This window comes from Acyrthosiphon pisum, chromosome X (assembly GCF_005508785.2).
Source record: "Acyrthosiphon pisum isolate AL4f chromosome X, pea_aphid_22Mar2018_4r6ur, whole genome shotgun sequence".
Taxonomy (NCBI): Eukaryota; Metazoa; Arthropoda; class Insecta; order Hemiptera; family Aphididae; genus Acyrthosiphon; species Acyrthosiphon pisum.
This window is the reverse complement of record NC_042493.1, coordinates 85,389,441-85,416,414: the sequence shown is the minus strand read 5'-3', so window position 1 is coordinate 85,416,414 and position 26,974 is coordinate 85,389,441. Positions and strand designations below refer to the sequence as shown.

General features: G+C 26.6%; 3 protein-coding genes across 3 annotated transcripts; all 3 read right to left on the bottom strand.

Annotated features, from left to right (window-relative positions):
- Window positions 1-3,812: 3,812 nt before the first annotated feature.
- Window positions 3,813-7,924, bottom strand: LOC115033169. Its single transcript, XM_029485270.1, has 9 exons — window positions 7,863-7,924; window positions 7,549-7,805; window positions 6,773-6,895; window positions 6,558-6,641; window positions 5,994-6,149; window positions 5,825-5,908; window positions 4,966-5,100; window positions 4,005-4,129; window positions 3,813-3,861 (listed from the first exon to the last, which is right to left on the bottom strand). The coding sequence occupies exons 1-8, from the start codon at window positions 7,922-7,924 to the stop codon at window positions 4,035-4,037; spliced, it is 996 nt and encodes a 331-aa protein (XP_029341130.1). The 3' UTR covers window positions 3,813-3,861; window positions 4,005-4,034.
- On the bottom strand, window positions 7,907-17,260 carry LOC100572507 (dual specificity mitogen-activated protein kinase kinase 1-like). The gene is made up of 11 exons (XM_029490605.1): window positions 16,924-17,260; window positions 16,795-16,856; window positions 16,500-16,622; window positions 15,389-15,499; window positions 10,436-10,570; window positions 10,305-10,373; window positions 10,169-10,237; window positions 9,764-9,898; window positions 8,975-9,088; window positions 8,271-8,411; window positions 7,907-8,183 (listed from the first exon to the last, which is right to left on the bottom strand). The coding sequence occupies exons 2-11, from the start codon at window positions 16,808-16,810 to the stop codon at window positions 7,927-7,929; spliced, it is 1,170 nt and encodes a 389-aa protein (XP_029346465.1). The 5' UTR covers window positions 16,811-16,856; window positions 16,924-17,260; the 3' UTR covers window positions 7,907-7,926.
- Window positions 17,261-20,238: 2,978 nt separating this feature from the next.
- On the bottom strand, window positions 20,239-23,280 carry LOC100168298 (tubulin beta chain). The gene is made up of 5 exons (XM_001943515.5): window positions 23,032-23,280; window positions 22,771-22,879; window positions 21,414-21,609; window positions 21,183-21,342; window positions 20,239-21,106 (listed from the first exon to the last, which is right to left on the bottom strand). The coding sequence occupies exons 1-5, from the start codon at window positions 23,086-23,088 to the stop codon at window positions 20,291-20,293; spliced, it is 1,338 nt and encodes a 445-aa protein (XP_001943550.1). The 5' UTR covers window positions 23,089-23,280; the 3' UTR covers window positions 20,239-20,290.
- Window positions 23,281-26,974: the final 3,694 nt, after the last annotated feature.

Sequence of the window (26,974 nt, the reverse complement as noted above, 5' to 3'; positions counted from 1 at the left end):
AAAAATCTTAAATTAAAAAAAAAAAAAATCCAAATAGAATAAAACAAGCTTAGTTGTATAACATAATTTATATTTAATAAATAAAATCTAGAATAAAAAAATCTAAATTTTCTCAAAAAATCTTAATAAAATTAATGAAAGCTAGTTTAAATTTAAAAAATGGCAAATTTAATAAATAAAGCCTAGTTAAACAAAAATAACATTTGAAATAAAAAAAAATGTGAAACAAATAAAAGTTTAAATAGAATAAAACAATCTAAATTAAACTAAAAAAATCTTAAAAAAATAAATTCTTATCAGGTTAAAAAAGTCTAGTACAATAATAAATAAATCTATTTTTTTTTTTATTGAATAGATTTTATTTATCAAATATAGATTTATTATTAAAATTTTAAATTTTAAAATAATCTACAAATAGATTATTTATTTTAAATAGTTTTGATATTAATTTGAAGTCAGTATGAGCATGCGGGCGTTATTGTATTTTTAGTTATAGTTACCTAGAATATTAAAAAAGTTGTGTTTATTATAATTAGAGCCCGGATTTATATGAATTTAAAAAGAGTCAAATATGATGCAAATATGCAAGGAAAAAGTGGCTAAATATGTAATTATATGCCATATGTTAAACATTATAAAATGTAATTTTTTTTAAAAAAAAAAACACATTTTTACACCAAAGAAAGTAGTACCTACTAGATATTCTATCATAAACAAAAGATTAAAGAATATTTAAATAGTTAAACATTTAATACTTTAAAAACCAAAATGCAATATTAATTTATTATCTTCATTTTTTCATATTTTAAATTGTTTAAAATACAGTGTCTACAACACTCAGACAACTAAATAAAAGAATCAAAATAAAAATAATAAAATCATGTATAATTAATATTATTCGTTATAAAAAAAAATTGTAAAATTGAGTTACTGCCTTATTCATTGCGCACATCAAAGTAACAACATAGTATGTCGAAATGCAGGTGTATGTGAATTATTGTTGTTAGTATAATATCATCTATATGTTCTCCGTTCTCATGAAGTGTTGCAAAAATGACAATATTTTAAGAATATTCTTGTAAGAGACCCTGTTAATGATTTTTTTCTCTTTTAAAATATATTTATCTTAAATAAAATAGGCAATTTATTAAAAACCCATTAAATATGCATGTTATATGCATTTATGAACCAATATGCAATAATCCTCTAAATATGCAAAATATGCAATATGAAATTTTGTGTTTAAATTCAGTGTGAGATGAATCATGGACATTTTAGAATCCCCTAGACGTGCATACACTTAGTATAAACATGCAAATGCATATAAATTCGAGCTCTAATTATAATTTTAATTATTAAAAATAAATTTTCTTATTCAACTAGGCTTTTTTTTTATTCTACTTAGATGTTTTATTTATTGAAATAGACTTTATTCAATACACATTTTTTATTCAAATTATATTTTATTTATCAAATATAAACTTTTTTTTTCAACTTGAAATTTTTTAGAAAAACGATTAGATAAAGTGGGTGGGCTGTCAAAAATAGAATTTTGATTTGCTAGAGCAGATTTTTGGAAATTCGCCAGTAGTACACAATTTATTTTTATTTTTTTAAAAATGAATCATTTATGAGGATATGAATGTTGTAGAAGTCATAACTTAATTTATACATAATATGTAATTGTTGGCCAAACAAGTATAATATATTATATGTTCTGAGCTTATCATACAGTTAATTAATAACAAAACAATAGGGACTTATAACTTGTTATGGCTGTATGGTATGGAAATTTATAGAATGACATGTATAGAAACTTTTTTAGAATCTTTTTCTTACATTATTTTTATAAAATTTAAGAAAATTTCAATACAACTTTAAAAATATCAATTGTCAACATACGTAATATGAAACTTGTAAAATTAAACATGATGTGTACAAATGATATTTACCATTTTTATTTATAATATCACAGACTAACTTCACATCAAATGGGATTTGTCCACATTCATTAGTTAAGATGACATTTTTTAATTGATCATCATCATCTAGAAAAATATAAACATAATTAAATTACAAAAAAAATTATAATTTATTACTTACACCTATTATAACCAATTATAAATTCTGAATAGAAATTACATCTCATTTTGAACAGAGTATAGATTAAAATATATATCAAATATTAAAAGTAAGTTGGGAACCATCAACATTGGCAAGTGATAACAGTCTAGTAATGGGTTTGTTGGTTCAATAATTAGAGGTAGAGGGAGGGACATAGAAAGAATTAAGAAAAAGTTTTTAAAATCAGTAAATATTCACATCAGTATTATATTCACCACTTATAGTTTGGAAATTGATAAATTAGAAATTTTACAGTTTGGCAATGGGAGTAATAAATATCAAGAGAGGTAACACCTCCAGTTTCAAAGTTACTTGACCCTAAAGAAAAATGTACAATAATGAGTTCAACATTCAATTCAGAGATATTAATGAGATTAGAACAAATATCTTTTCTTCATGCTAATGAGAACATCACTGCCCTTAGTACATCACTAATTAAAGTATATATATATAGTATTGTAGTTGAGGGGTATTTACCAAATGGGCAGGCAGGTCATTCTAAAAAAGGATATAGCCAAATATGATATGATAAAGGTTACATATAGTTCCTTTGTAATGAAAAGTATAACAACCGGATCAATATAACCAAACATTTATTTTATAATTCGATGTTTTCTACTCGTGTTAGACAATAACTTGTAATGACCATACACGTTGTAGACATAAATTTAACATACAATCATATGGGCTCAAGCCGGGACCTAACGTTTTGCTTTTTGTCAGCAGTATCTCGTTCTAAGCAATACTTGTTATAATGATTTCTACTGTATATATATGTAATTATAGGGAATATACCAAATGGGCAAGGGGGTATAGGCAGGAAGGTCATTTTAAAAGAGGATACAGCCAAATATGATACGATGGAGGTTCCAGATAATTTCTTTGTAATGAAGAGCACATATATGAGAAAGAATGATTGCTAATGAATACAGTTAGTCTTAGATGTTTAGAGAATGAATCGAAAACCATAGTACAGGACTTGTGGTTGTTATTTAAAAAAAAATACTTACTGTATGAGTCTACCATATGTTGACATGTAGGTACAAACAATTCATCAACGTACATTTCTTTCAATATATTTTGGATGTGCTTCGGTAATGATTTATTTTTACTAACAATGCTTTTATTTAATGATTTTATTTTATAAAATTCATTGCACATTTCAAAAGACATACAATCATCTAAAGAGTTTTTTTTTGGTAAAATAGAGGTTGAAACTGGAACATAAAAATAAAATGAGATATTAGATTCATAAAACAATAATATTCTATGTAAGTTTTTAATTTAAATTGCACAAAAGTTGGTATTAGTTTTACATAAATATTTATATTTTGAATCGAAATTTCAAAAACATTAGTGAATTACAATCAGAATAGTTTTTTAACTTCAAAATGTATTATAAATGTGAACAAATCAAAATGAAATAATGATTTTCTTTTTAAAATTAATTTTGTTATTTCACAACCATAAGAAATATGTATATTAAGTTATAGCAATATGAACAATACATTAGATATAATACAAATATGTATTTTTCATAGTAATATAATACTTCAGTTTTTTTTTTAATCTTTTATATGCACCAATAAATTAACAAAATTTAAATTTGTTTTACTGATATAAAAATATTTAAATGAAAATTCTTACCTTTTTCATTTATAATATTTATTTCAGAAGATTGTTTATTTTTTGGATTTATTAATTTTTTTTCACAAAATTTGATATTTGTTGTAAAATCTACAATAATTTAAAAATTTACAAATTAGTAATTTTTACAATGTGTAATATTACATATTATGATATTAAACATAATAGACATATTAAACATAGTAGATAATATAAAAACAAAAAAAATATAAATATAATAAATTATTAACTACTTTTAATGCTCGCAGCTGAAGATAAACAGTCTATGTTCTTTCATCTTTTGAGCTATCAGCTAATTTAAGGATACGAGTTGAATTTTTGTTAATACTACAATCAGCATTTAGTTCATTTTTAAATTCTTAAAATATACAATAATTAAAAACAAACAAATATAAATACAAACAAATTTAATCAAATTTTCCAACGAAAATTGAAATTAAAACTTAAAACTAAAATTCTCATGCCTACAGGTACTGAAGAGGATTTTATTTTATCTTGCTTAAAATTCCTGTTTTACCTAATTTTTTTTCCTAATTATTTTAATAAATACTAAGAATTTTCAATTTCGTTCTATCAAAAGTAGATCTAATTTTGAACCCAAAATTACCATCAACTTTGAAAATTGTTGCATTATTTCTACTAAATCATATAAACATAAAAAAAAAAGTATATTTATCTTAAATATGTTTAATTAATAATTATTATCAGTGTTTGGAAAGAACGTCGTTCATGAACGCACGTTTACGCGTTCACGTTCATTTTTAGTGAACGATACGTGAACGTCACCCGTTCTATTAAAATAGAACGTGAACGTAAACAATGTTTATATTTTTAACGAACTAGATCGATTTTTAAGACATTTAATTTATTTACCCTTTAATAAATATATTTATAAAATATATTAATTAATTATATTATATATAAGTCTAAATAGTATTTTTATTTTTGGCTTGAGTTGTATATGATTATAGTCTTTTATATTAAAGGCTCGGTCAAACAGAAAGCGGGCTGCCCGCGCGGGCACTGTAAAATAATATAAATATGGCTTGCCCACCACGGTCTGCATACCCATATGCATATTATTAATATGTATAAAAATATTTTTGAAACTTTTGATTTAAAATACATACCTATTTAGTTTATTGTTAAATGTAAAACATAAAAAGAGATAATAAGTTTTATTTAACAACTTACCAATCAGTTTTCTATTACCATCATCATCAGAGCTTATGTTATTTAATGAGAAAGTAATATCATCGACAGGTAGGTCAAATAAATTATTAACAGGCTCATTGTTATTGTTTTCAGATATATGTGGCAACATTGGACCTAAAAATAATAAATGTAATAACATCATTATTTAACTACTATGAATTAGATATATGTAAAATCACTTATAGAACATAAAAAGTATGATGCAATTAAATATAAATTATTAAAGGAAATTTATATTTATACTTCGTCGCACAATAAGATCATGACAGGGCGGCAGACTGTTTTGAGTCTGTTACGTGCAGCCAGTTTTTGATTGTTTCCCCAAACATTTGATCACAGTTATACAGCTTGTTACAAATATGAACCACATACACTGTATTGTTTTATAGAAATGTATATGACTCTGTTGTCATGTGAAGCGTTCCATATATAAAAATAGAAATAGTCACAACTACGAGCAGTGTGGTAAAGGAAGTTGTTTTGAATGCGCGACTGGTCATGATCTTATTGTGCGGCAAGTATACGTAAATTCTTATAAAATAAATAAATAAAAGATGTTTTTAGTTTTAAGTTATATTTTATTAAAGTATATCAATATATAATATTAAATGGAGAAAATTATTTAACGATTTACAAATAAAAACATTTTAGAATTGCATTTCAGCACTATAATAACATTTGCTAGTAACTAATTTGAATACCAAGAGAAATAAACAGATAAATAATTGTAGATACATTAAAATTGCGAAAGGAGGAAAATCTATTACCAATGCAATGGAATAACATTTTTGCTTAATTTACAAATAAAATACATTATATCTAATAAGTAAAAACTTACTACTTGATTTCTGTAGAGAATTCGATTTTTCTGTTGTAATGGAAGGATTAATGGTTTTTTTTTGTAGGTTACGGTTATTAATTTCTGATTTTAATATTAATTCGCATTTGGTTGAAATTAAAAATTAATAAGTATTCCATATGTTTTTTAAGTGTCTAAAAATACTTACCATTTGGTTTTTGCAAGGAAACAGAATAATTTTCTTTAGTAGTAGGATCACTACTAATGCTTTTATTTAAAGATTTTATTTTATTAAATTCATTGCACATTTTAAAAGACATATGATCATCGAAAAAGTTTTTTATTGGTAAAATAGGGTTTGACACTGGAAAATAAAAATAAAATGAAATATTATTCATAGAACAATATTATTTCGTTAGAATTCAAGTACATTAAAAGCTGGTAGTAGTTTTACATGGATATATATTTTTTGAATCAAAATTTCAAAAACACTAGTAAATTACATTAAGAATAGTTTTTCAACTTAAAAATATATTATAAATGTGAACAAATCAAAATGAAGTAATGAATTATATTTTTTAATTCATCAGCTTATTTCACGATAAGAATTGAATTAAGTTATAGCAATATGAATAATACATTTAATATAAAAATAAAAATGTGTTATACATAGTATTATAATACTTCAGTTTCTTTTCTTTATTATTTAATATGCTCTTATAAATTACAAATTGTTTTACTAATATGAAAATATTTAAATGAAAAGCCATACCTTTGATAAGATTTATTTTAGAAGATTGTTTCTTTTTTGGATTTTGTAAGTTCTTTTCACAAAATTTGACATCTGTTGTAAAATCTACAATAGTTCAAAAATTTACAAATTAGTAATATTTATAATGTGTACTATTACATATGATATTAACCATAATAGATAATATAAAAACAAAAAAAAATATAAAAATATAAATATAATAAATTATTAACTACTTTTAATGTTTACAGCTGAAGATAAACAGTCTATTGTTCTTTCATCTTTTGAGCTATCAGCTACTCTACGGATACATGTTGTATTTATATTATTTTTTCCAACAGCATTTGTTTTAGTATCTTCTAAAATTATACAATGATTAAAATTAAACAAATCAAACAAATACAAACAAATTTAATCATTTTTTTTCAATAAAAATTGAAATCAAAACTTAAAACTAAAATTCTCATGCCTACAGGGGCATACCGAAGAGGATTTTATTTTATATAGTATTAACTGGATCCAATTTGTCACCAGAAGCTACCACTGAATTTTAAAATTATAGAATTATTTTTACTAAATCGGGTACACAAAAAAAAAAAAAAAAAATCCTTAATTTATCAAATGAATTATTATATTCATTATTTTATTATTATATTTATTATTCCCCAGTATCCAAAATATATTTGATTAATAATTACCAACATTTATAAAGTTTTAAGTTATATCCTATTAAACTTTATACAAAAGTAAATATATATAAAAATGGGGAAAATTATTTAATGATTTACAAAATACAAATATTTTAGAATTGCGTTCAGCACAACAATAACACTTGCTACTAAATAATTTGAATATCAAGATAAATAAAAACAATCAAGTCAATAAAAATCATGAGAAATTTTTTTGGGAAGTTTCAAGTCCCCACAAGTCAACTTACATATATGTAATGCCTAGGCATCAATACAACTAAATAGTGTAGAGAAATAATATTTATTTAATTAGTATTAAAAACCTGGTTTAATGTGATGATTCTCTTTTAAATCAATGCATTTTTCATATTTTTTATTGATTGAAATTGAATTAAATATTGGTATATGTTCACTTGATTGAATGATATTTTTGTGCTCTTTGGTAATAAGCATATTTAAAATATTAGCTTCTAAATGTTTTTTACGCAATATTTTTTCACGAAGTTTTTTAGCTTTATTATTAAATGCAAAATGATTGATTTTAGAAGTAAATATCTTACTAACATCTTTGTTGAAACTTCTAAAATTTTTACAATAGCATTTGGAATTAAGATCTGGAACAAAAAAATTAAACAACCTAAAAAGAAATTTATTGAGAACATCGGAGTAGTAATACAAATTTGTGTAGTATCTGTTCATTATCAATTTAAAAATGGATAAATAGTTAAAATATTACTATAGGTCTTACCGTTTTTATTTGAATAACTATCATTGGTAGAACTTAAATTGTAATTTTTTAGAAAACAATTATATCTTCCATTACTATTATAATACTTAGGTTTATTTTTTATCACACCTTTAATTACTGTATGAGAATCCTGATTAGGTTCAATCTGATCTAGGGAAAGATGGCAAGTGATATTTTTTTCAAAATTATGATGATTTTCTATAGATTGATCTAAAAATGAAAATATATTTTTTTTTTTTGTGAATAATATTTAAAACAAACGTTGTATTTCTTTAAATCCAAAAAATAATTACTAACCTGAACTACTATTATCACATTTGAAAGTCTGTGTGTTACTTGGATCTATAATTTCCTCTGAAATTGTAGATGAATTGTTAGAATCTAAATCGATAATTAAACTATTGTCCATATTATCATATCTTTCAACCGATATTGTCTCTGTGGGTTCATAAAAAATACTCATTAAGCTATTTTTAACAATATCTAAATAATAAATATTAGTTGTGACATATAATATACTTCATAGTTCATATTCCAAGATACAACCATCAAAAATTCAAAATTGTACCCGCTTGTATCTGATATATGCTTAACAAAACAAATCTACATACTGTATTCTTACTTACTACAGTTCAATTATAGTTAATATATTAATTATCGAATTTTTAGTGGAGAATATAAGCTGTGCTCTAATTATTTAAAATTATAACAAATCAATTACCTATATTTTTTTGAAAATTGATTTATTCAGTTAGGTTGAATTAAAAAATTAAGCAAATTAAATGTGACCATTAAAAAAAATTAATTAAGAAAATTTATATTTAGAATTAAGTAGTAAAAAATACACCAACATCTTTTGAAGTATACGTATAGTCCCAACATTTTAGATTTGATTAGACAATAAAACTTAAAATATTCTGAATTTAAAATAGAATAAAATTAATTTAATTATAAATTTAAAACCAAAATATAATATAGTATAAACAAAACTAACTTATTACCTTTTGATTGTGTTTTTGTAATTTCCAATTCGTTTTTTAGTTGTCTTATTAATGATTCAGTAACAATAATAATTTCATCACCCTCAGAATTTGTTTGCACACTTGTTGTAGTTTCTATAAACACACATATAATACGTTTGGTCATTGGTTTAATTTTTATAATTGTTGGGGCTGGGCGGGGGGAATGCTTAAAAGTTTCTTAATTTACCTAAAATATAAGTCACAATAGAATAGTATTAATTAGTTGTATAAATTAGTACCCCTTGTTTCATGACATTGCAATAAATTGAAAATTAGTTAGTACTTTAGAATCTCGGTCATACAAAAGATATCTGAACAGAGAACTGCCAGATTAATGGAAGTTCACAAAAATACGCATGTTTTACATATTGCAAAACATACATTTATTTTATATAAACATAATGGATAATACAAACATACTAATTAATATCTGTGTTAAATAATCTTTTGATAGGACAGGTCTAAAAAAAAAGGTTTTAACTAATTCGTTTCTCGACTAAAGTTAAAGTTTTATGATTTCGCTTTCTTTCTTGTGACATTTAAATTTAACATGTAATAACTAACTGATACACAATACATATACACAACACATCAACTGAATAAAAATAAAATGACCAATTGGTTTATTCGGATTGAATCAGTTAGTCTTATCGTTAACGATAATAGTTAAATGACAATTGTAAAGAAATACCTAATAAAAATAAAATATTTATATTTATATTGCAAAAACTATAATTGTAATTAATTATTAATACAATATTTAATTACCTGTGACTTTCAATGGTTTACTGGTTTTACTGTAATTTTGTGAAATTCCGTTACACTGATTAGAGTCATAGGCAGTTTTAACACGATTACATAAACTTGATGGTTCTCCATTAATTTTCTCAAATTTATTTAATGCTAAAATTTGAAAATAATATAATAATATAATAAAAATATATTTTCAAAACTATTCTCTATTCAGAATGTATTCGACAGTTAGACGTTGCCTAATTGTAAACTTCACTAAGTGTATATATGCCTGCTTTATAGTGAAGTCATGCCCTGCGCACGAGTTAGCTGCAGAATATGTTTCTTCCCATGAATAGAGAATATGCAATAATTGGGATATTTAAATTATTGTATTAAAAATATATTTTTAATGACTCAAATAAAACTATGCAAACTTACATTGTACATTAGAATTATTGTTAACAATAGGATATAACTTTTTGTTAAAATAAGTTCTCATTTTAACATCTAAAACAGAAAAAATATTTAATAAAAACATGAAAAAATGTTAAACATTTAAAATATTATTTTTTACTTTTGTCAAATGCAGGATATAATCTATCGTCTGGATAAGAAATACAAGAGGACATTTCTTCCACTTCATCTGAGATAAAATAAAAACAAATTAATATAAAAATAAATAAAATAAAATTATTACATATTTACTTTTTATACTATCCTTTATTTGAAAGTAATTAATTTCTGGTTCAGAATCTGATTCAAATAATGAAGGTGTTCTTTTTTTATAATAAGTATCTAGTTGTTTTCCAGGACATGGAGAAGAAATTTCATTAGTGAAAACTAAAATACATACAAATAACAAATATTTATATAAAACAAATAAAATTATTTGCTCATACTGATAAAAATAGAATATATTTTCATTTTTATTTATTATTAAAAACTAGTGATAGATTTTTTTTATTAGGGTTAAGGCTTCAACTACTAAGGTCATTATTAGTCTGTGGAACTATGGGGAATGTACTGTAGATTTGTTTACACTTGTGTGTTTGTTTTGGCAGAATTTTTGATTTCTGTAGGTATCTTCCCGATCAGGGGATGGCTGCCCCTCTCTCCAGAAAGATGTTTGCCCTGAGAGAAGTGCCGCCCATGACCGAGGTTCAAACCAGTCATTGCAACTGACAAATAAGTCCGCTCGGCCACTCCAAAGTAACAGATTACTAGACCTTGTTGATATTAAAGTTAAGTTTGGGTCAAGGATTAACTAATTTCTGGGAAAACTAGAGATATCTAAAATTATTAAATGTAATAATAATACTTAAATAAAATAAATAGTAATAATAAAAATACATAAAAAAAATATTAAATATTATTTTAATTAAACACGTGCAAAAAAAATTAATAAAATATAATAGTTTATTACAGCGTCATAATCTAACAATAGCCAGCGTGAAAAATGGATTTTAAATAGCAAAAATTGAGTTGGCTCAATTGGTAGGTATTATATTAAACTAGCTTATCCCGTGCACTTTGTTACCCATTAAATGTACCAATTTTATATGACTCAAAAATTGTTCAATTCGTTATTTAATATTTGGTGTATGGTGTTCAAAATTCATCCTAACTTTTCCATTGCCCGGAATAAAAATTCTGATTCACAGCAGTATATTATAAGGTAGGCAATCTACCTGCGGTAGATCGTGGGCCCCGTGTTGTTTGTACGTAAGTGTATGATTTAACTCTAAAGTATCAAAGTTATTCCAAGTTTTTCCACTTAATTTTTTAACCTATCAAAGTTACACCAAGCTTGTCGTTTTTACTTAATTCAACCTACGGTGGATTAATATAATCAATTAATAAAAAATTCTAACTTAATCTAACTGTACTAAAATCCGATGAATAAAAACACCAAATTTAACCCTTTTTAAATTAGCCAATCTTCTCCCCAGAGGTCTAATCAAATCTACACACAAACATTCATCTATATATATATATATATATAAATGAAGCGAGAAAAATGTATGTTACCTCATCAATCGAGAACAGCTGTTTTTATATATATAATATATTTATATCGACAAAAAATAATAATACAAATCAACAAACATGGTGCCACTGTTGTATTTTAGATATCCCGATTTCCTACTTTTCTGATGGATTTTCCTAAAATTTTCTTTCGGAAAAACCTTCTCCTGGCAATTACGAACATCTTGAAAAAAATTTGAGCCAAATTGGACCAGCCGTTCTTGGTTGATGAGGTAACGAAATTGTTCACACTCCATTTTTATATATATAGATATCCGGGTACCAACGAAATTGAACAACCATTTGACGGCTAGTTTTATTAGGCTAAATTATTAAACTAATGAGTAATTCTTCAATGCACATAGGTATTCACTCCATGTGAATTTAAAATAATTCAAATGACAATATGTTGCGTTTTTTAAAGTATATAGTATATTATGGTTAAAGGTATAGGTATTTTAATATTCAAGATATTAAACTTTTCAAACAATTTTTGGTCAGATATCTAGTATCCATTTATTTGTAATACTGATAATTGTATTTTGGCAAGTTGAAGGCTGTATGAGAGAGCAATATAATAGGCCCTACCAAAAATAATCTAATACACCATGTACAACTAGATTGAGCAATTATGGCTAGATTTATCTTTCTAATAGCCTGAAATGGTAGAATATCTCGCAGTGGATGTAATTACATATCATTTTAGATTTTGAGAGGAGCAATAAATGTATTCATTTTACAATGATCTGTTGTTTTTTAATTTTTTTGTCTGTCATTATACTTTGGAGCAGTAAAGTTGGTTGCTTAATTAAAAGGATGTCAGCGCACTATTCGTTTTTTTTTCAATGGCCCACGCGCAACATAGACAAAACGCATTTACGCAAAATCATTTTTTCTATGCATTTAAGTAATTTTAGAGTAAAGTCACTATTACAAAAAAGATAGAGAATAATATTTTTGAGGGAATGACATATCGATTTTATATTTTATTATTATTTGACTTTGTATTCCACTTTCAAAATAAATAAAAAAATTTTGTAAATTTAAATGATGTTTAAATTGTTTTGAGACAATATTTAGACAAATCAATATGTCATTCCCTCAAAAGTATTATTCTCTATATTTTTTGTCATGGGTGACTTTACTCTAAGATTACTTAAACACATAGAAAAAATGATTTTGCGTAAATGTATTTTATCTATGTTGCGTGGTTTAAAGGTGGTTTCTGTAAGCATGTAGTTAATAATAGGGGGGGGGAGGGTGCAAAGGTATTAAATTCCCAGTACTTATCAAAATAATAGGGAAAAACAAAAAAAAATTAAGATAAAATTGAATTTTATTGTTACTCAAAAATAATAACTGTAGACTTGAAATCTGCACTGAATTTATATAAAAATATACTAGTTAAGATATATTGTTAAATATTATGTGCTAATTTTATGTTATTTGAGTAAAATTTAAAATTTAAATTATAGTTAATTTCTTTTTATAAGCATTTAAAGTTCAAATTTTGTAGAAATTCAGCAAAATCGCTAAAATTTGAAAATTATTTTTCGGGTTAAAATTAATAAAATATTAAACTAAAACACCTCACTTGAACATTTGATAAGAAATGTGTCACAAGTTTATATGTATTTAAAATTTATTGGAAATTAATTTTAAAAAAAAAGTGAGTAAGTGCATTTCACTCTGCTGTACAGTAGGTTACAGGTGGGTCACTTTATAAAGGATGGTATTAAATTTGAATTCAATGATATATCATTGCATACGAAAAACGATTCTGAGCGGTGACAGTTTTTCAGTGTAGATATTTTATATTATATTTATACTGTTATTACTTATTATTAATACGATAGCGAGTAAGTTGAATTAATACTATAAAATTATAACTAAATAACTAAAATTGTTTTCTTGGTTATTTTATATGTAATTTCGTCCAAATTTTAACATAAAATAACTATAAAAAAAAAACTGCGTTTTTATATTTTTTGGTTACAGCAGTGGTTCCCAACCTGGGGGGCGCCCACCCTAGGGAGGCGTGAAAAAATTTCAGGGGGGGCGTGAAAATGTTGAAAAAAAATTTTAATTGTATATTTAATAATAGTTAATTTTAATTTTAAATTATAATTTTTTTCATTGAAGTTGTATTCATATTAATCCAATAACCAACATTAAAGTATAGTTTACATATAAATATTATGCATACATCAATCTTATAGTAGTGATGGGGGAGGCGTGAACTCATAAAATAGTTTGAAAGTGGGCGTGGACCTCAAAAGTTTGAGAACCCTTGGGTTACAGAATAACCTATTTACGTGAACCTTGTTTTAAATTTCCAATCCTAAGCTATAAAAGTTGAACATTTTATAAATTTTAAATTTAATAAATGATGTCAAAAATTGAATTTTAAATAATAATAAAATAAAATTGTGCCAAAAATGTATTTTAGTATTTTTCAACTGCTACTGTAACAATATATCAGGAGCCTCGTATTATATGTTCACTTTTTAATTTTTTAAAAATTAATAAAATAAAAAATGCAACATTTTTGTTAAAAATTAATTCAACTTAAAACCAAGATATTTACAGTTTGATACAACATTGAAATAAACCAATTGACTTACAGTTGTTAACATCATATTATATTTTAATATCATATTTAAATGGAAATTTTAGTTTAGATAATGAATGAAGATACCCAACTTGTAAACATTTAAAAAGATACGAATCATACACAGCCAACCATCGATAGATTTTATATCATCTACAATATTTTAGATTCTGAGTGGAGCAATGAATGTATTGATTTTACAATGATGTGTTTTTTTTATTTTTTTTTGTGCCTGTCATCACTTTTAGGAGAGAAATTTTCTTCAACAGTATCTTTTCTGAAAGGAAAGTGAATCTAGTTGGCACTTTAGAGAGTCAAACGTAAGTTTTCCAGTAGTTTTCAAAAGCGCAGTGAAAAACAAGAGAAATATTAAGGGAAAACGAGAATTTTTATTCAAAATCGACTTTGTTTTTGGTGTAACATTAAAACAAATGACCGTAGATACATGAAATTGTCTCTGGTTGTTTATATTTCCATTTTCTATACATGATAAAATTTTCAAATTATTTTGATTTGTTTTGAATTGTTTAGGGACATTTTCAGTTTCCAATTTTATTAGTTTTTTTGTTTATGGATGTCAATGAAACTTTATTTGTTTTGTAAAAATACTTGAAAATGTAATACAAGACTCCTACTATATTGTTACAATAACATTTCAAAAATATTAAAAATCCTTGGTCACAGTTTTTTTTTATAAGCATTTAAAGTTAAAAAATTGACAAAATATGGAAAAATCACGAAAATTAGCAAATTATTTTGAGTTAAGAATTTGTAAACATTTTTCTTTTAAATCTAAGATTTGAAAATGTAATACTAAATTTCTTATAAGATTATCTACCTTTATCAAAAAAAAAATGTCTATAAGAAAGTCAAATTAAATTTTTATGAGCGTAATAATATGACAGATGAAAAGCCGACATTCGCTGTAATCAGTATTTAGTATTTACTCACTTTGAAGCGTCATATGTTATAAAAAAAAATATACACTATATTAGGTCAATATATAATTATAATTCACTTACTTGTTAGTTGTTTATTTAGTTTATTTCTTGTCATAATACAACCATTTGGTGCTGTCAGGACTGCATTATTTATATCTACTTGAGAATGTTTAATGGATTTTTTTCTTTTATCTAAAAAATATATTAATGCCTAATTAATCATTAGCAATCACAAACTATTTATGAAGACGTGATAATATACAAAAATATATATTTAATTAAAACAGTAGTATTTATTTTATTAGAAATAGATAATATTGTTTAGTAATCTATATGATCATGTAATAAAAATGAAAAGCTGTTAGTTGGTAAGCACATCAATCAAAAATGGCTGACCTGCTTTACCTCTATTTTTTTTTTTTTTTTTTTTGTAATATTTCAAATGAAGTTTTTACAGAAAGAAAAATCGGGAAAACTGAAAGGTCTTTTTTATATAAATGATTGATACATAGTTACATAAAATGTAATTGATCAGATATAATAATTTAAACTTATAATTTGGATATTTGGTCACTATATTTTTAATCCACGTTGCTTCATCCAAAGATAATAGACACAAAAACTACTATACTCCGTTCCACGAAAGAGTGCGAATGGGCGGCGACCAAAATATATAAATAATAATATTTTACGATTAATATATAAATTGTACCATTGTCGAACAATGTTGTTATAATATACAGAGCATAAACTGGTGTAATGATGTTTATTGTTATTACATGTTATATGGTATTTTTAATAATAAAAAAGTAATAAACAAAATAAATTATACTTATTTCATAAAAATAACTCCTATACTGATATATTATATTATAATGGTTAGTTGCGGTTAATATTTGTGGTGCGTTACTAGAGCTGCTGTATACAGAGAGCGGACGCCACATGGTGGAGGAAATTTGGCCTCGCGACGTTGAAGCTAATTCATTTCGATGCGTGTAGAGGTCGCACTCTCTCGTGGAAGAGTATAGACAGTTTTCAATTAAAAGTTATTATAAATGATTATTAGATAGGTATATTAAATGTATAAGTTCATCACAGAATAAATAAATGCATAGTTGTTTTTTACATTTAAACATAAAATATAATAGGTAGGTATATCATCATAAATAACTAATAATAATTAATTACTCACAATAAAAATCATCTGCAACATCTTCATCATTCTCTAATATTCTTAAAAATGACTTTTTTCTCCTCCTTTTTCCATTTTTATTTTTAACGCATGATGTTGTCTTGCGTTTTGGTGACAATATGCCTTTAAATTATAAAATAAAAACAAGTAAAATATATAAACATCTAATGAGAGAGTTTACTAAATAGCACATTTTACGATGCTTATCTTAAACAAACAGCATAATAACATATAGTACTGCAATGTTTTCATGTTATGACATTATTATGTTACAGATATACCATTATATACTTACTATTACTTAGGCTCATGGTCTATGTTAAAATTTCTAATGACCAGCGCTTGAAAATAAAATTTCTGAAATGAAAAAACGTCCGGTTTAGTTTCACGCGGTTATTGCATTGCAATCACAGCCGAGTAGTACCTATTACACCAACAAAGACGATTGAGAAGAAAAACATGCGTTTAAATAGGAAATCTACATGTTCAGCCGAATCAAGGATAAACGTAAGAATACGTTTAAGTTGTTTAACAGATTACTGCCTTATAATAATTATTAACAAACAAGCAGGTCGCAACTAGTAACGAGCTAGTGCATGTTATGGATCAAACATGAAAAACGTTTTTATGAACAATAATATTATCGTAACTATTGTAAATTAGAATAATATTCGTCGAGAATAATACTCAAATTCAAAACTACACAGAACAATAATATGACAGATGAAAAGCCGACATTCGCTGTAATCAGTATTTAGTATTTACTCACTTTGAAGCCGCTATCACACCGGCGACGACTGTGTACAAAAGACCACGGACTAAGATAACGAGCGTCGAATGATAACATGCGCCAACGTGTCATTTTGGCATCGGGATCGCGCGCATCACGAAGGCCTCTAGGCAGCTGTTTGAAATTTTAATATTGCACGACGGCATGACGATCGTGTTATGTCGTTATGATATTGTGTTTAAATTAAAATTAAATAGTATATTGGTTAAAAATCCTGAATCGTATATTCGTATGAATCAGTTACGTATGACAACGATTTGTATGAAAAATCATAAATCATAATTCATAATGTAAGGACCATACACGATACACCTAAGGGATAAGCTAATGAGCCATAAGGTGCAACGAATGACAATATGAGATACTATAATTTAACACGAACAATTATTCTTGTATATACCAAATATATTACGACTCTACATATTCACATTCAAAGCCGGATTATAGGGGGTGCAAGATTTTAAAGGAGCACATTTTTTAAAGAATGTCCTGTTTTGAGAAAAAAAACTATAAGCAATTATGATTTCTAATAGGTACCTACTCGGCGTGCGTAGTCACATAATATTATAGGTACACGTTTCCACGAATTTACTTCGACTTCCACAATAATTTTTTTGTTGTTATTAATAATATGATTTCTAAATTGCCTAAAAGAAAATTTTTTACGGTAAAATGTATGATAAATTTGATTTTTTATTTAATCTTGAAAATCTTGGAAAGCGGATGATATTGAAAATAATGCAGATCACTTTTAAAATATTTATTGCGATGATATAGAAAAAAATTTTATTCAAGAAGCATTGCAAAAAATGAGTTTTATAGTGAATTCTATTTTTCCCAATCAGATGAATCAAGCCAAGCTAAACCAAATAGGTACACACAATTGTTATTAAATAATATTGTTACAATTACATTTAAAAAATATTAAAAATCCAGTCACAATTTTTTTTAAAAGCATTTAAAGTTCAAATTTTGACAAAAGGTGTAAAAATCACGAAAATGTGCGAATTATTTTAAGTTAGAAATTCCTAAAAATATTTATAATTGTATACAAGATTTCTTAAAGGTTATACCTACATTTATCAACAAAAAAAAATGTCTATAAAAAAGAAAGTCAAATAAAATTTTTTTACAACATTTTTAATATTCATTCGATTTCTCATCAAAAAAAAAATATCTTATTTACTAGCTATTATAAGACCCTGAGTGAAAAAGAATTTTTTTTTACTATTACATGTATTGGTGACTAAAAAATTATGGTGACCACCCGGTTGAGAATCGTTTGTGGTCTAGAATTTTGAAACTTTTTTCCATTAATTGATATATTGTTATTTATTCTACAATCTACAGTAGACTACACGATAAATTTAAAAAATATTTAGAAAAATTTTAATCTAGGTATGTAGGTACCTATACCACGAAGTACGAACTTACAATTTATAAATTGATGTGAATAATTTACATGCGGTACGTCAGTATTGACTTAGAAGTTAGAAGTTCATTACAATATGAGAAGAGAGGAACTAGGATGCAAGGATGGATGGATAACTGCTGTCTGTTATGTAGGTATAGGTACTTTGAATACCTACAGGCTACAGTTTTTGGCGATTAATTTTTATAATCGTTGTTCTATCGTGCCGGGGAATCATTTAACGTAAAACATTCATTATTCAAAAAGTAGGTATTAATGTTATTGAAAACATTTATTTTACATGGTTTCAAGTTGTTACAAAACAACGTTTTTATTCAAAAATTATTGAATATTAAATATAGGTATTTGATAGGTACCTAAAGATATAAGACAAAACGTAAGTCTCAATACGCTCATATTGTATATTAATCTGATTTGTAAAATTATACATAATTACAGTATATTTTATTTGTACATGTACATATATCATATATTATGATGATTGCATTAGATAATATTTAAAATAATTTTTTTTTGTGTCATATTGTGTTATTACACTTATTATTAACATTTTTTTTTCGAATTACCTTATAGGTTCGTACATTATACTATTACATATTATTATGATGTATATTTACAAACAGCTGAGTCCAGTGGTGGATCTAGGATTTTTTCATGGGGGTGATAAGGTGAAGATCTCGTATTCTGTAGAGTATACACCATCCTGATGGTAAGAATTTTTTTAGTCCTAAAAATGAATGTGCCTATAATATTCAAGAAGTTCCAATTTTGTTTAGAAATGTTCCGAGCCTAGTGAACAATTCATGTTATATAGAGTATTTGTTTTACATGAAGCAACATTCCAAGGTAGGTGCTATAGCACCCTGGCACCCCCCCCTCCCCCGCCACTATATACGCGCCTGGCTGAGTCGTTAAAACTATATTGATAATTGATATACCAGATATACCTACGTATTTACTTGTAACTTATATGTATTAATATTTAATGAATCAAAATAACCTGCTCGGTAGGTATACTATTATATTACAAACTTATAGAACACAAAAATACTCAATACCTACATATTTTAAGAATTAGGTTATTATCCAAAGGTATGATAATTTAGTTCATTTTTTTCGGTGTAACAAAATTATTTTTATTTTTTAATCAACATTTTTAAAATGTTTTAAGCTCAACAGATTATTTTTATGAATTGAAACATGTATTTAGAATACTACTGTGTTGTTTTACGAATTAGCGCACCTAAGATTAATTATATCAAATAGTTTTTCCATTATAGTTCATAGGTATGAGGTGTCACTAAATCTTTTTTCCAATGTTACCCCACGAAAATGTTTAGTGGGACTGGTGGAACCCATTATCGTCTTGAATAGTTAATAAATATACGTCAGTACTTAGTACTGCAGTGACAACAAGTTTTTCTTTTAAAGTACAACAAAGAAAGTCGTAAAAAATAATAATAACTTTAACAAAATATAAAATTGGAAAATTGGAAAATTCATAAAACATTAACAAATTTGTCATGAATATCGTTTTATTAGATGTTATCGAATATAGACAATCAGGATTTACGCTTCGGCATCCTCATCGTCGTCATCTCCTTCGCCTTCCTCATCGACCGTCGCGTCCTGGTACTGTTGGTATTCGGATACCAGATCATTCATATTTGACTCAGCTTCGGTGAACTCCATCTCGTCCATACCCTCGCCGGTGTACCAGTGCAAAAATGCCTTGCGCCGGAACATGGATGTAAATTGTTCAGACACGCGCTTAAACATTTCCTGGATGGCTGTTGTATTGCCGATAAATGTGGCCGACATCTTAAGGCCCCTCGGTGGTATATCGCACACCGCAGTCTTCGTGTTGTTCGGTATCCATTCGACGAAGTAGCTGGAGTTCTTGGTCTGTATATTTAGCATCTGCTCATCAACCTCTTTCATGGACATACGTCCCCGGAATATGCTAGCAGCCGTCAGGTATCGGCCGTGTCTGGGGTCGCACGCTGCCATCATGTTCTTGGCATCGAACATCTGCTGCACCAATTCCGGGACAGTGAGCGCACGGTACTGTTGGCTTCCACGGGATGTAAGCGGCGCAAAGCCAGTTATGAAGAAGTGCAAACGTGGGAACGGTACCATGTTGACGGCCAGCTTCCGGAGGTCTGAATTGAGCTGCCCGGGAAACCGGAAACAAGTGGTCACGCCGCACATTGCCGCCGATACCAAATGATTCAGGTCACCGTACGTAGGAGTGGTGAGCTTTAGCGTCCGGAAGCATATATCATACAGCGCTTCGTTGTCGATACAAAATGTTTTGTCGGTGTTCTCTACCAACTGGTGGACGGACAACGTAGAATTGTATGGTTCCACGACTGTGTCGGATACCTGTACCGGATATGGAAGATGAGATTAGAGAAACCAAGTTTAAAAAACTTGAAATACATTTTGGGGATGGCTATACCTTGGGTGATGGAACGATACTGTATGTAGTCATGATCCTATCCGGGTATTCTTCGCGAATTTTTGATATCAAAAGTGTGCCCATCCCGGAACCAGTTCCGCCACCTAGCGAATGAGTCAGTTGAAACCCTTGCAGGCAATCACAACTCTCTGCCTCTTTCCTGAAAGACGATATTGTATACGATATAATCAATGTGGAGGTTAAAAATCGAATATTATTATATTGATATACCTGACTACGTCTAGCACTGAATCCACTAACTCGGCACCTTCCGTGTAATGTCCTTTAGCCCAGTTATTGCCTGCACCAGATTGTCCAAAAACAAAGTTATCTGGTCGGAATATTTGTCCAAAAGGGCCAGATCTTACCGAATCCATTGTCCCAGGTTCCAAATCTATAAGCACTGCTCGAGGAACATACTTACCACCTGATAGATTAAAATATTATTGTGAATTTTTTTTTCTATGTACATTTTAATTAACTACGTCATATCATAAAAATGGTTCATAATACAACGTAATAGCTTTTGTTTAAATGTTGTATATACCTATAACCTATTCGATATACTTATTGGTATACCATGTATCTATTGTCATTAATATTGTGTTCAAATATTTAATACAACCATTATTAATTTATACGTATAATCCATTGTTTATATTATGTATGAATCGAATTGATTTAGTAGGTGCTTACATAATAATACAGAAGTAAAATAATAATAAGCACCAATTGTTTTTACAGATTAGGTTATATCAATTAATCGTTATTCGATTATATCAATTATTTTCTTAACGATTTCTCGTACAGTCGTACCTATATAGCTTAATTCACATTACAGTTACAATTACAACCAGGGGCGTCATTTCAGTTTTTTTTCTGGGCGTGCAAACTTTTAGGCAGGCCAATTTTGACATTTCACCAGGCCATTAAAAAAAATATATATTTATATATATATAAATGTAGGAAACCTATGCAAACCTATGTAAATATTCTTTCCTTCCCTTTTATAATTCTAATTGAAACTCATAACGACTAATGCAACTTTTAAATAGCTAGCAATTCAAAGAATTAAAAGCTTATAAAGTTATAAGCAGTTAAAGCAACCAGCTAATGTCATTACTGTACATTATACAAAAACTTAAAATATATATATTTTATATTACCTATATATGAAAACATGTATAAGTTAATTATGACGGCGCATTGGAGTATTAATGGCAGGCCAATTGTTAACATTTTTTAAGTTAGTGGTGCCATTGCACACCCTGCCCCCCCCCCCCCAAATGACGCCCCTAATTACAACCTAACGTTAATAAATAAATAAATAATATTTTGTTAACCGATTTTGAAGTTCACGATACCTATACCGTACTTTTTGATGTATTAAAATTTGTTGGGCTATATTTGTTTTTGTTACATTTGAACGGCGCCCACCAGACACATTATATATTATAATAATAATATGATTAAATGTTTTTCCGTTCATCGAAGAAAATATCAAGCTTTTTATATTTATCAATATTTTATGAAACTCGGCATACAAATTGTATTATACTGTTAAATATTTACTAATAAAGATCATTACCAAGTGCTTCGGTGTAATAGACATTGATTCTTTCTAACTGTAGATCGGAATCTCCATGATATGATCCGGTTGGATCAATGCCATGCTCATCGGATATTACTTCCCAAAACTAAACAATTATTCAAATTAGTACCTACTTAATCGTAGTTTATAATAGTTATACAACTTAGTATGTTTATGGCAATATAATATAATGTACCTACATAATGTTTATGCTAATGGAACTCGAAGTTGGGTTTTTTATTTTGTATATTATATTACCTTTGCACCAATTTGATTTCCACATTGTCCAGCTTGCAAGTGACAAATTTCACGCATGATTATTAATTAATAAATTACAAAATTAATAAATAAGTATAAGTAAGTTAGAACTCAAGTTAGAACACCAAATATAACAGACGAAAAGTACGCAACAATATAAAACAATTGTCAATTTGTTTGGATGTAAACAATTAATATTAGTTCGTAGTTGTAGCAAAATTAAAGTAGCCAGCACTATCTCAGAAATTCAATAACTCAATTTTTACTTAAAATGAATGTTCAATTATAATTTATTGTATAATATTATATAATATCATATTATAACATGGATGTACCTACCTATTCTTTCGAGTATCTATGTGTATTAGAGTCAAATATAATGATAACGTTTAAAAGATGGGAAGCCGGGAATCTGTTGTTATGGTGGTGTAACGTGCTCAACTATAGTTCTAGTTGAAGTGATGGAAGTGGGGCTGTTATTTTATAGGGGTAATGAGTGTGGTGTAAAGATTCTAATTTGTAGATGTATGCGATTGGAATTTAAAACTGGTTCGATATGTGAGTTCGATGAGCTATCATAAATTAAATAAGGGACAACCACAGATATAAAATATCTGGTATTTTATATCTTTGGGGACAACGCAGATACAAGCGATGCAGGTTGTGGCCTTTGAATGATACCACGGAATACGGAGTGTCACAGCCAGTGGAGGCATGAATAGCTATTTTATGAGATGGCTGCCTCATGCAAAAGTTGGGGTGGGTTATGCTAGGCTGTACATGAGGGGGATTTCAAGGGTTCAAACCCCTCCTAAAATATTTTATAGTTAATACATTTAATTTATGTAACTTAATTATAATAATTTACCATGTGGCCATGTGAGTATCTATATATTATATATTATATGTTACTATATGATAACTAGGGCTCGGATTTATAATATGTATATTTTATATAACAAAAGTATGTATGTATACAATAAAAATATGTATATACATATGTGTTAAAGAATTCAAAATATGTATTATCGAAAAAAAAATAATAATTAATAATATAATAAAATGTAATAAAAAATGTATATTTATCTAATTATATTGATTACAAACATTAATAAACATTTATTTTTAAATTTTCGAAGCCAAAAGATCGCCGATATTGTCATAAAATCTTAATAATAATTAATAATAAAATAGAATGTAATAAAAAATGCATATTTATCTATAGTTATCTAATTATCTTGATTACAATTAATAATAACCTGCACTTTTAAATTTTCGAATTCAAAAGATCGTCGATATAATATATAGTCATGATGACCTTTCAATTATTCTAAATCTGAAGAAAAGACATTAAAACAGTTTAATTGTATAAATATGTGAGAAAAAATTGAATAATTGTGAAATATGTAAAAACATGTATTCATGACAAAATAAGTAAACATATGTAAAAATATGTAAAATCAAATATAGTTAATTTTATCAAAAATATTGTGAAACAAATTTATCACTTGCCGAAATTAGTTTATCATGTCGCAGAGAAAATAAGTATTTACATATAAATCCTAGTCTTAATGATAACTATATTATGTTTGATTATTGATTATATTGTTGAACATTTTATTATAATTAAGTTAATTCAAATTCTGATGGCGTTTTCTATAATATAAGATAATATTATTATATTATACATAGATAAATCACACACTATTAAAGATGTTTTGCTGACGGACGCGAAACGTCTATAGGGCAGGTAGGTACTTAATATATTATCGAACAATAAAATATCATCGCCCGCGTATTGCCATTTTATCTCAAATTAATAATTTTTTCTTCATATTTAACAAGTTACTTTTTGATCGTCAATTATATAAAATGTACCTATGATAATGTTTTCTATCACTCAAATGCATACTTCTGTGATCAAATGTCCGTAATAATAATAACGTTTCATAAAATTCCCGATACCGTTATATAATGTATTATAACCGGTCACTCTAATCATCAATTGATCAATAAATACGTTTTTAATTTTCAAGCATTTTAGTGTGTTTATGTTGATGTTTATGGAATTAGATCGAAAAACAATATTTATAAATCCGAAGGTAGCCAGGGAAATTTGAATATAAGCGCAATTGATATATTGACCGTAAAATATAAAAAGCGCAATTGGTACACTGACCCTAAAATATAAATTTTGTTTTGGCGCAATTGGTCCATGCCCAATTAAAACAACCGAGAACGAAATAAGTAAAAGTTCTACATCGACCGCAATAATTACACATATACACAAACTACAGCGGAATTTACAAATGATATTATTGATATTGGCTACTGTTTAGATCAAAAGGTTAGTGATGAGTTAAAATATAAGTTACTTACTAATGTTTGGATAACCGATGAAAATGTTACATTTCCTATGTCGGTAAATAGAAATTTAAAATACAAGATTTTGGAGCGGTGTGTAAATGTTGTGCTATATTTTATCATAACTTTATCAGTAAAGGTGCACACAGAAACCGTGGTTAGATATTTGTCAAAAAATTGATCCTGTACGTGCTAATCAAATTACCCACAATGAAAATTCAAAATATTATTTGATTTAAATTGCTTTTGACATGACAGTTTAAAGGTTTACCCACACATTTCTATACATAAATATTGTTGTAGGTAGTTGAAGAAAATTCAGTTGTGCTTGACAAAGAAACTCTTGAAAATATTCTCCTAAAGGACGATACTGAAGATATTAAATTGTTGTTATCTATTGCAGGCCTGTTACCGTAGAGGAAAAACATTTTTGATTAATTTTATCTTAAAATATTTAAAAACCACAATAAATAATCATAATAGATATTTATATAAAACATAGGATTAATAAGTAATAAGTAATAATATTATAGTATTAATTTAACCTAATAAACGATGATACTTGTTGAATGGGTAATGAAGATACAACATTAAAAGGGTTTTCCTGGTCCAATTGACAAAGAAGTGTAACTCACAGTATTATTTTGTGGCCAAAATTATTTAAAGCCATTTAAGAAAAAGTTATCGAGCTTGTTAAATTAAATTATTGTTCTATATTAAATTAAAAAATTATTAACTCGTCCAGCCTATTCTATAGGCAGGTAAATGTACATATATTATTATAGTGTTTATCGATCATAAGCGTGAACATTACCAAAAGTAACAGTTAAGGTATAAACTTCACCAGTGCACCATCCTCTTCTAAAAATAAACATGGCAATTGATATTTCGTAATGAATTAGACAAATATTATCGTATTTTGAATTAGTATAAGTTGTAAAATTGTATTGACAAATGTAAAATAATATTTTCTAACAATATAAGATTCTAATAATATAAGAATCTAACTTGATTGTGGAGACGAAGGAAACCGGTTTGTTTGTTTATCTATTATTATTATTATTATTATTATTATTAATTATTTATTTATTTGTTTGCACTTGCATTTTTCCATTTGAAATAAATATTATTCATGGAATAAATAATTTATTGTTTCATATTTTTCTACCTTATCTCTATTCTAAAATAAAAAGAATAAAATTTACCACTCCAGTGGTTGAATTCAAAATGTAAGATATATCATTTTCAGAAATTAGCAATAACAATAACTACAATATGTAATTATATTATATTATTTGTATAGCCAAAAAATAGTCTTATATTTTTAAATAAAATAATAAAAAAATAATTTCTTCCGGAGGAAGGTCGGGCAGCTAGTTAACTATATTGAAAAATAAATAGTCGATTAGTTCGTTATTAATTATAAAGTTTGCAATCTGTAAACCGGGGGAGTAACTATCTCTATATTTTAGATTACTATTATATATTATATATATACTATTATATATTATAATATTATGATATATCTTAATATATATAAATCTCGTGTCACAATGTTTGTCCAAAGTTATCCCTATTT

Excerpts from the sequence above, each read along its gene's own strand:
- LOC100572507 (XM_029490605.1), bottom strand. Across the intron at positions 10,374-10,435 it reads AATAAAGGATAGTATAAAAA|ATGAAGTGGAAGAAATGTCC; the intron begins GTAAATATGTAA and ends ATTTTATCTCAG. Across the intron at positions 8,184-8,270 it reads ATGTGATAATAGTAGTTCAG|ATCAATCTATAGAAAATCAT; the intron begins GTTAGTAATTAT and ends TTTCATTTTTAG.
- LOC115033169 (XM_029485270.1), bottom strand. The coding sequence starts at position 7,924 with ATGAACAGATACTACACAAATTTGTATTACTACTCCGATGTTCTCAAT. Across the intron at positions 7,806-7,862 it reads CTCAATAAATTTCTTTTTAG|AAGTTTCAACAAAGATGTTA; the intron begins GTTGTTTAATTT and ends TAAAAATTTTAG. Across the intron at positions 5,909-5,993 it reads TTCCTTGCAAAAACCAAATG|AAATTAATAACCGTAACCTA; the intron begins GTAAGTATTTTT and ends TATTAAAATCAG.
- LOC100168298 (XM_001943515.5), bottom strand. The coding sequence starts at position 23,088 with ATGCGTGAAATTTGTCACTTGCAAGCTGGACAATGTGGAAATCAAATT. Across the intron at positions 22,880-23,031 it reads GAAATCAAATTGGTGCAAAG|TTTTGGGAAGTAATATCCGA; the intron begins GTAATATAATAT and ends ATAATTGTTTAG. Across the intron at positions 21,343-21,413 it reads TCAGTGCTAGACGTAGTCAG|GAAAGAGGCAGAGAGTTGTG; the intron begins GTATATCAATAT and ends ATCGTCTTTCAG.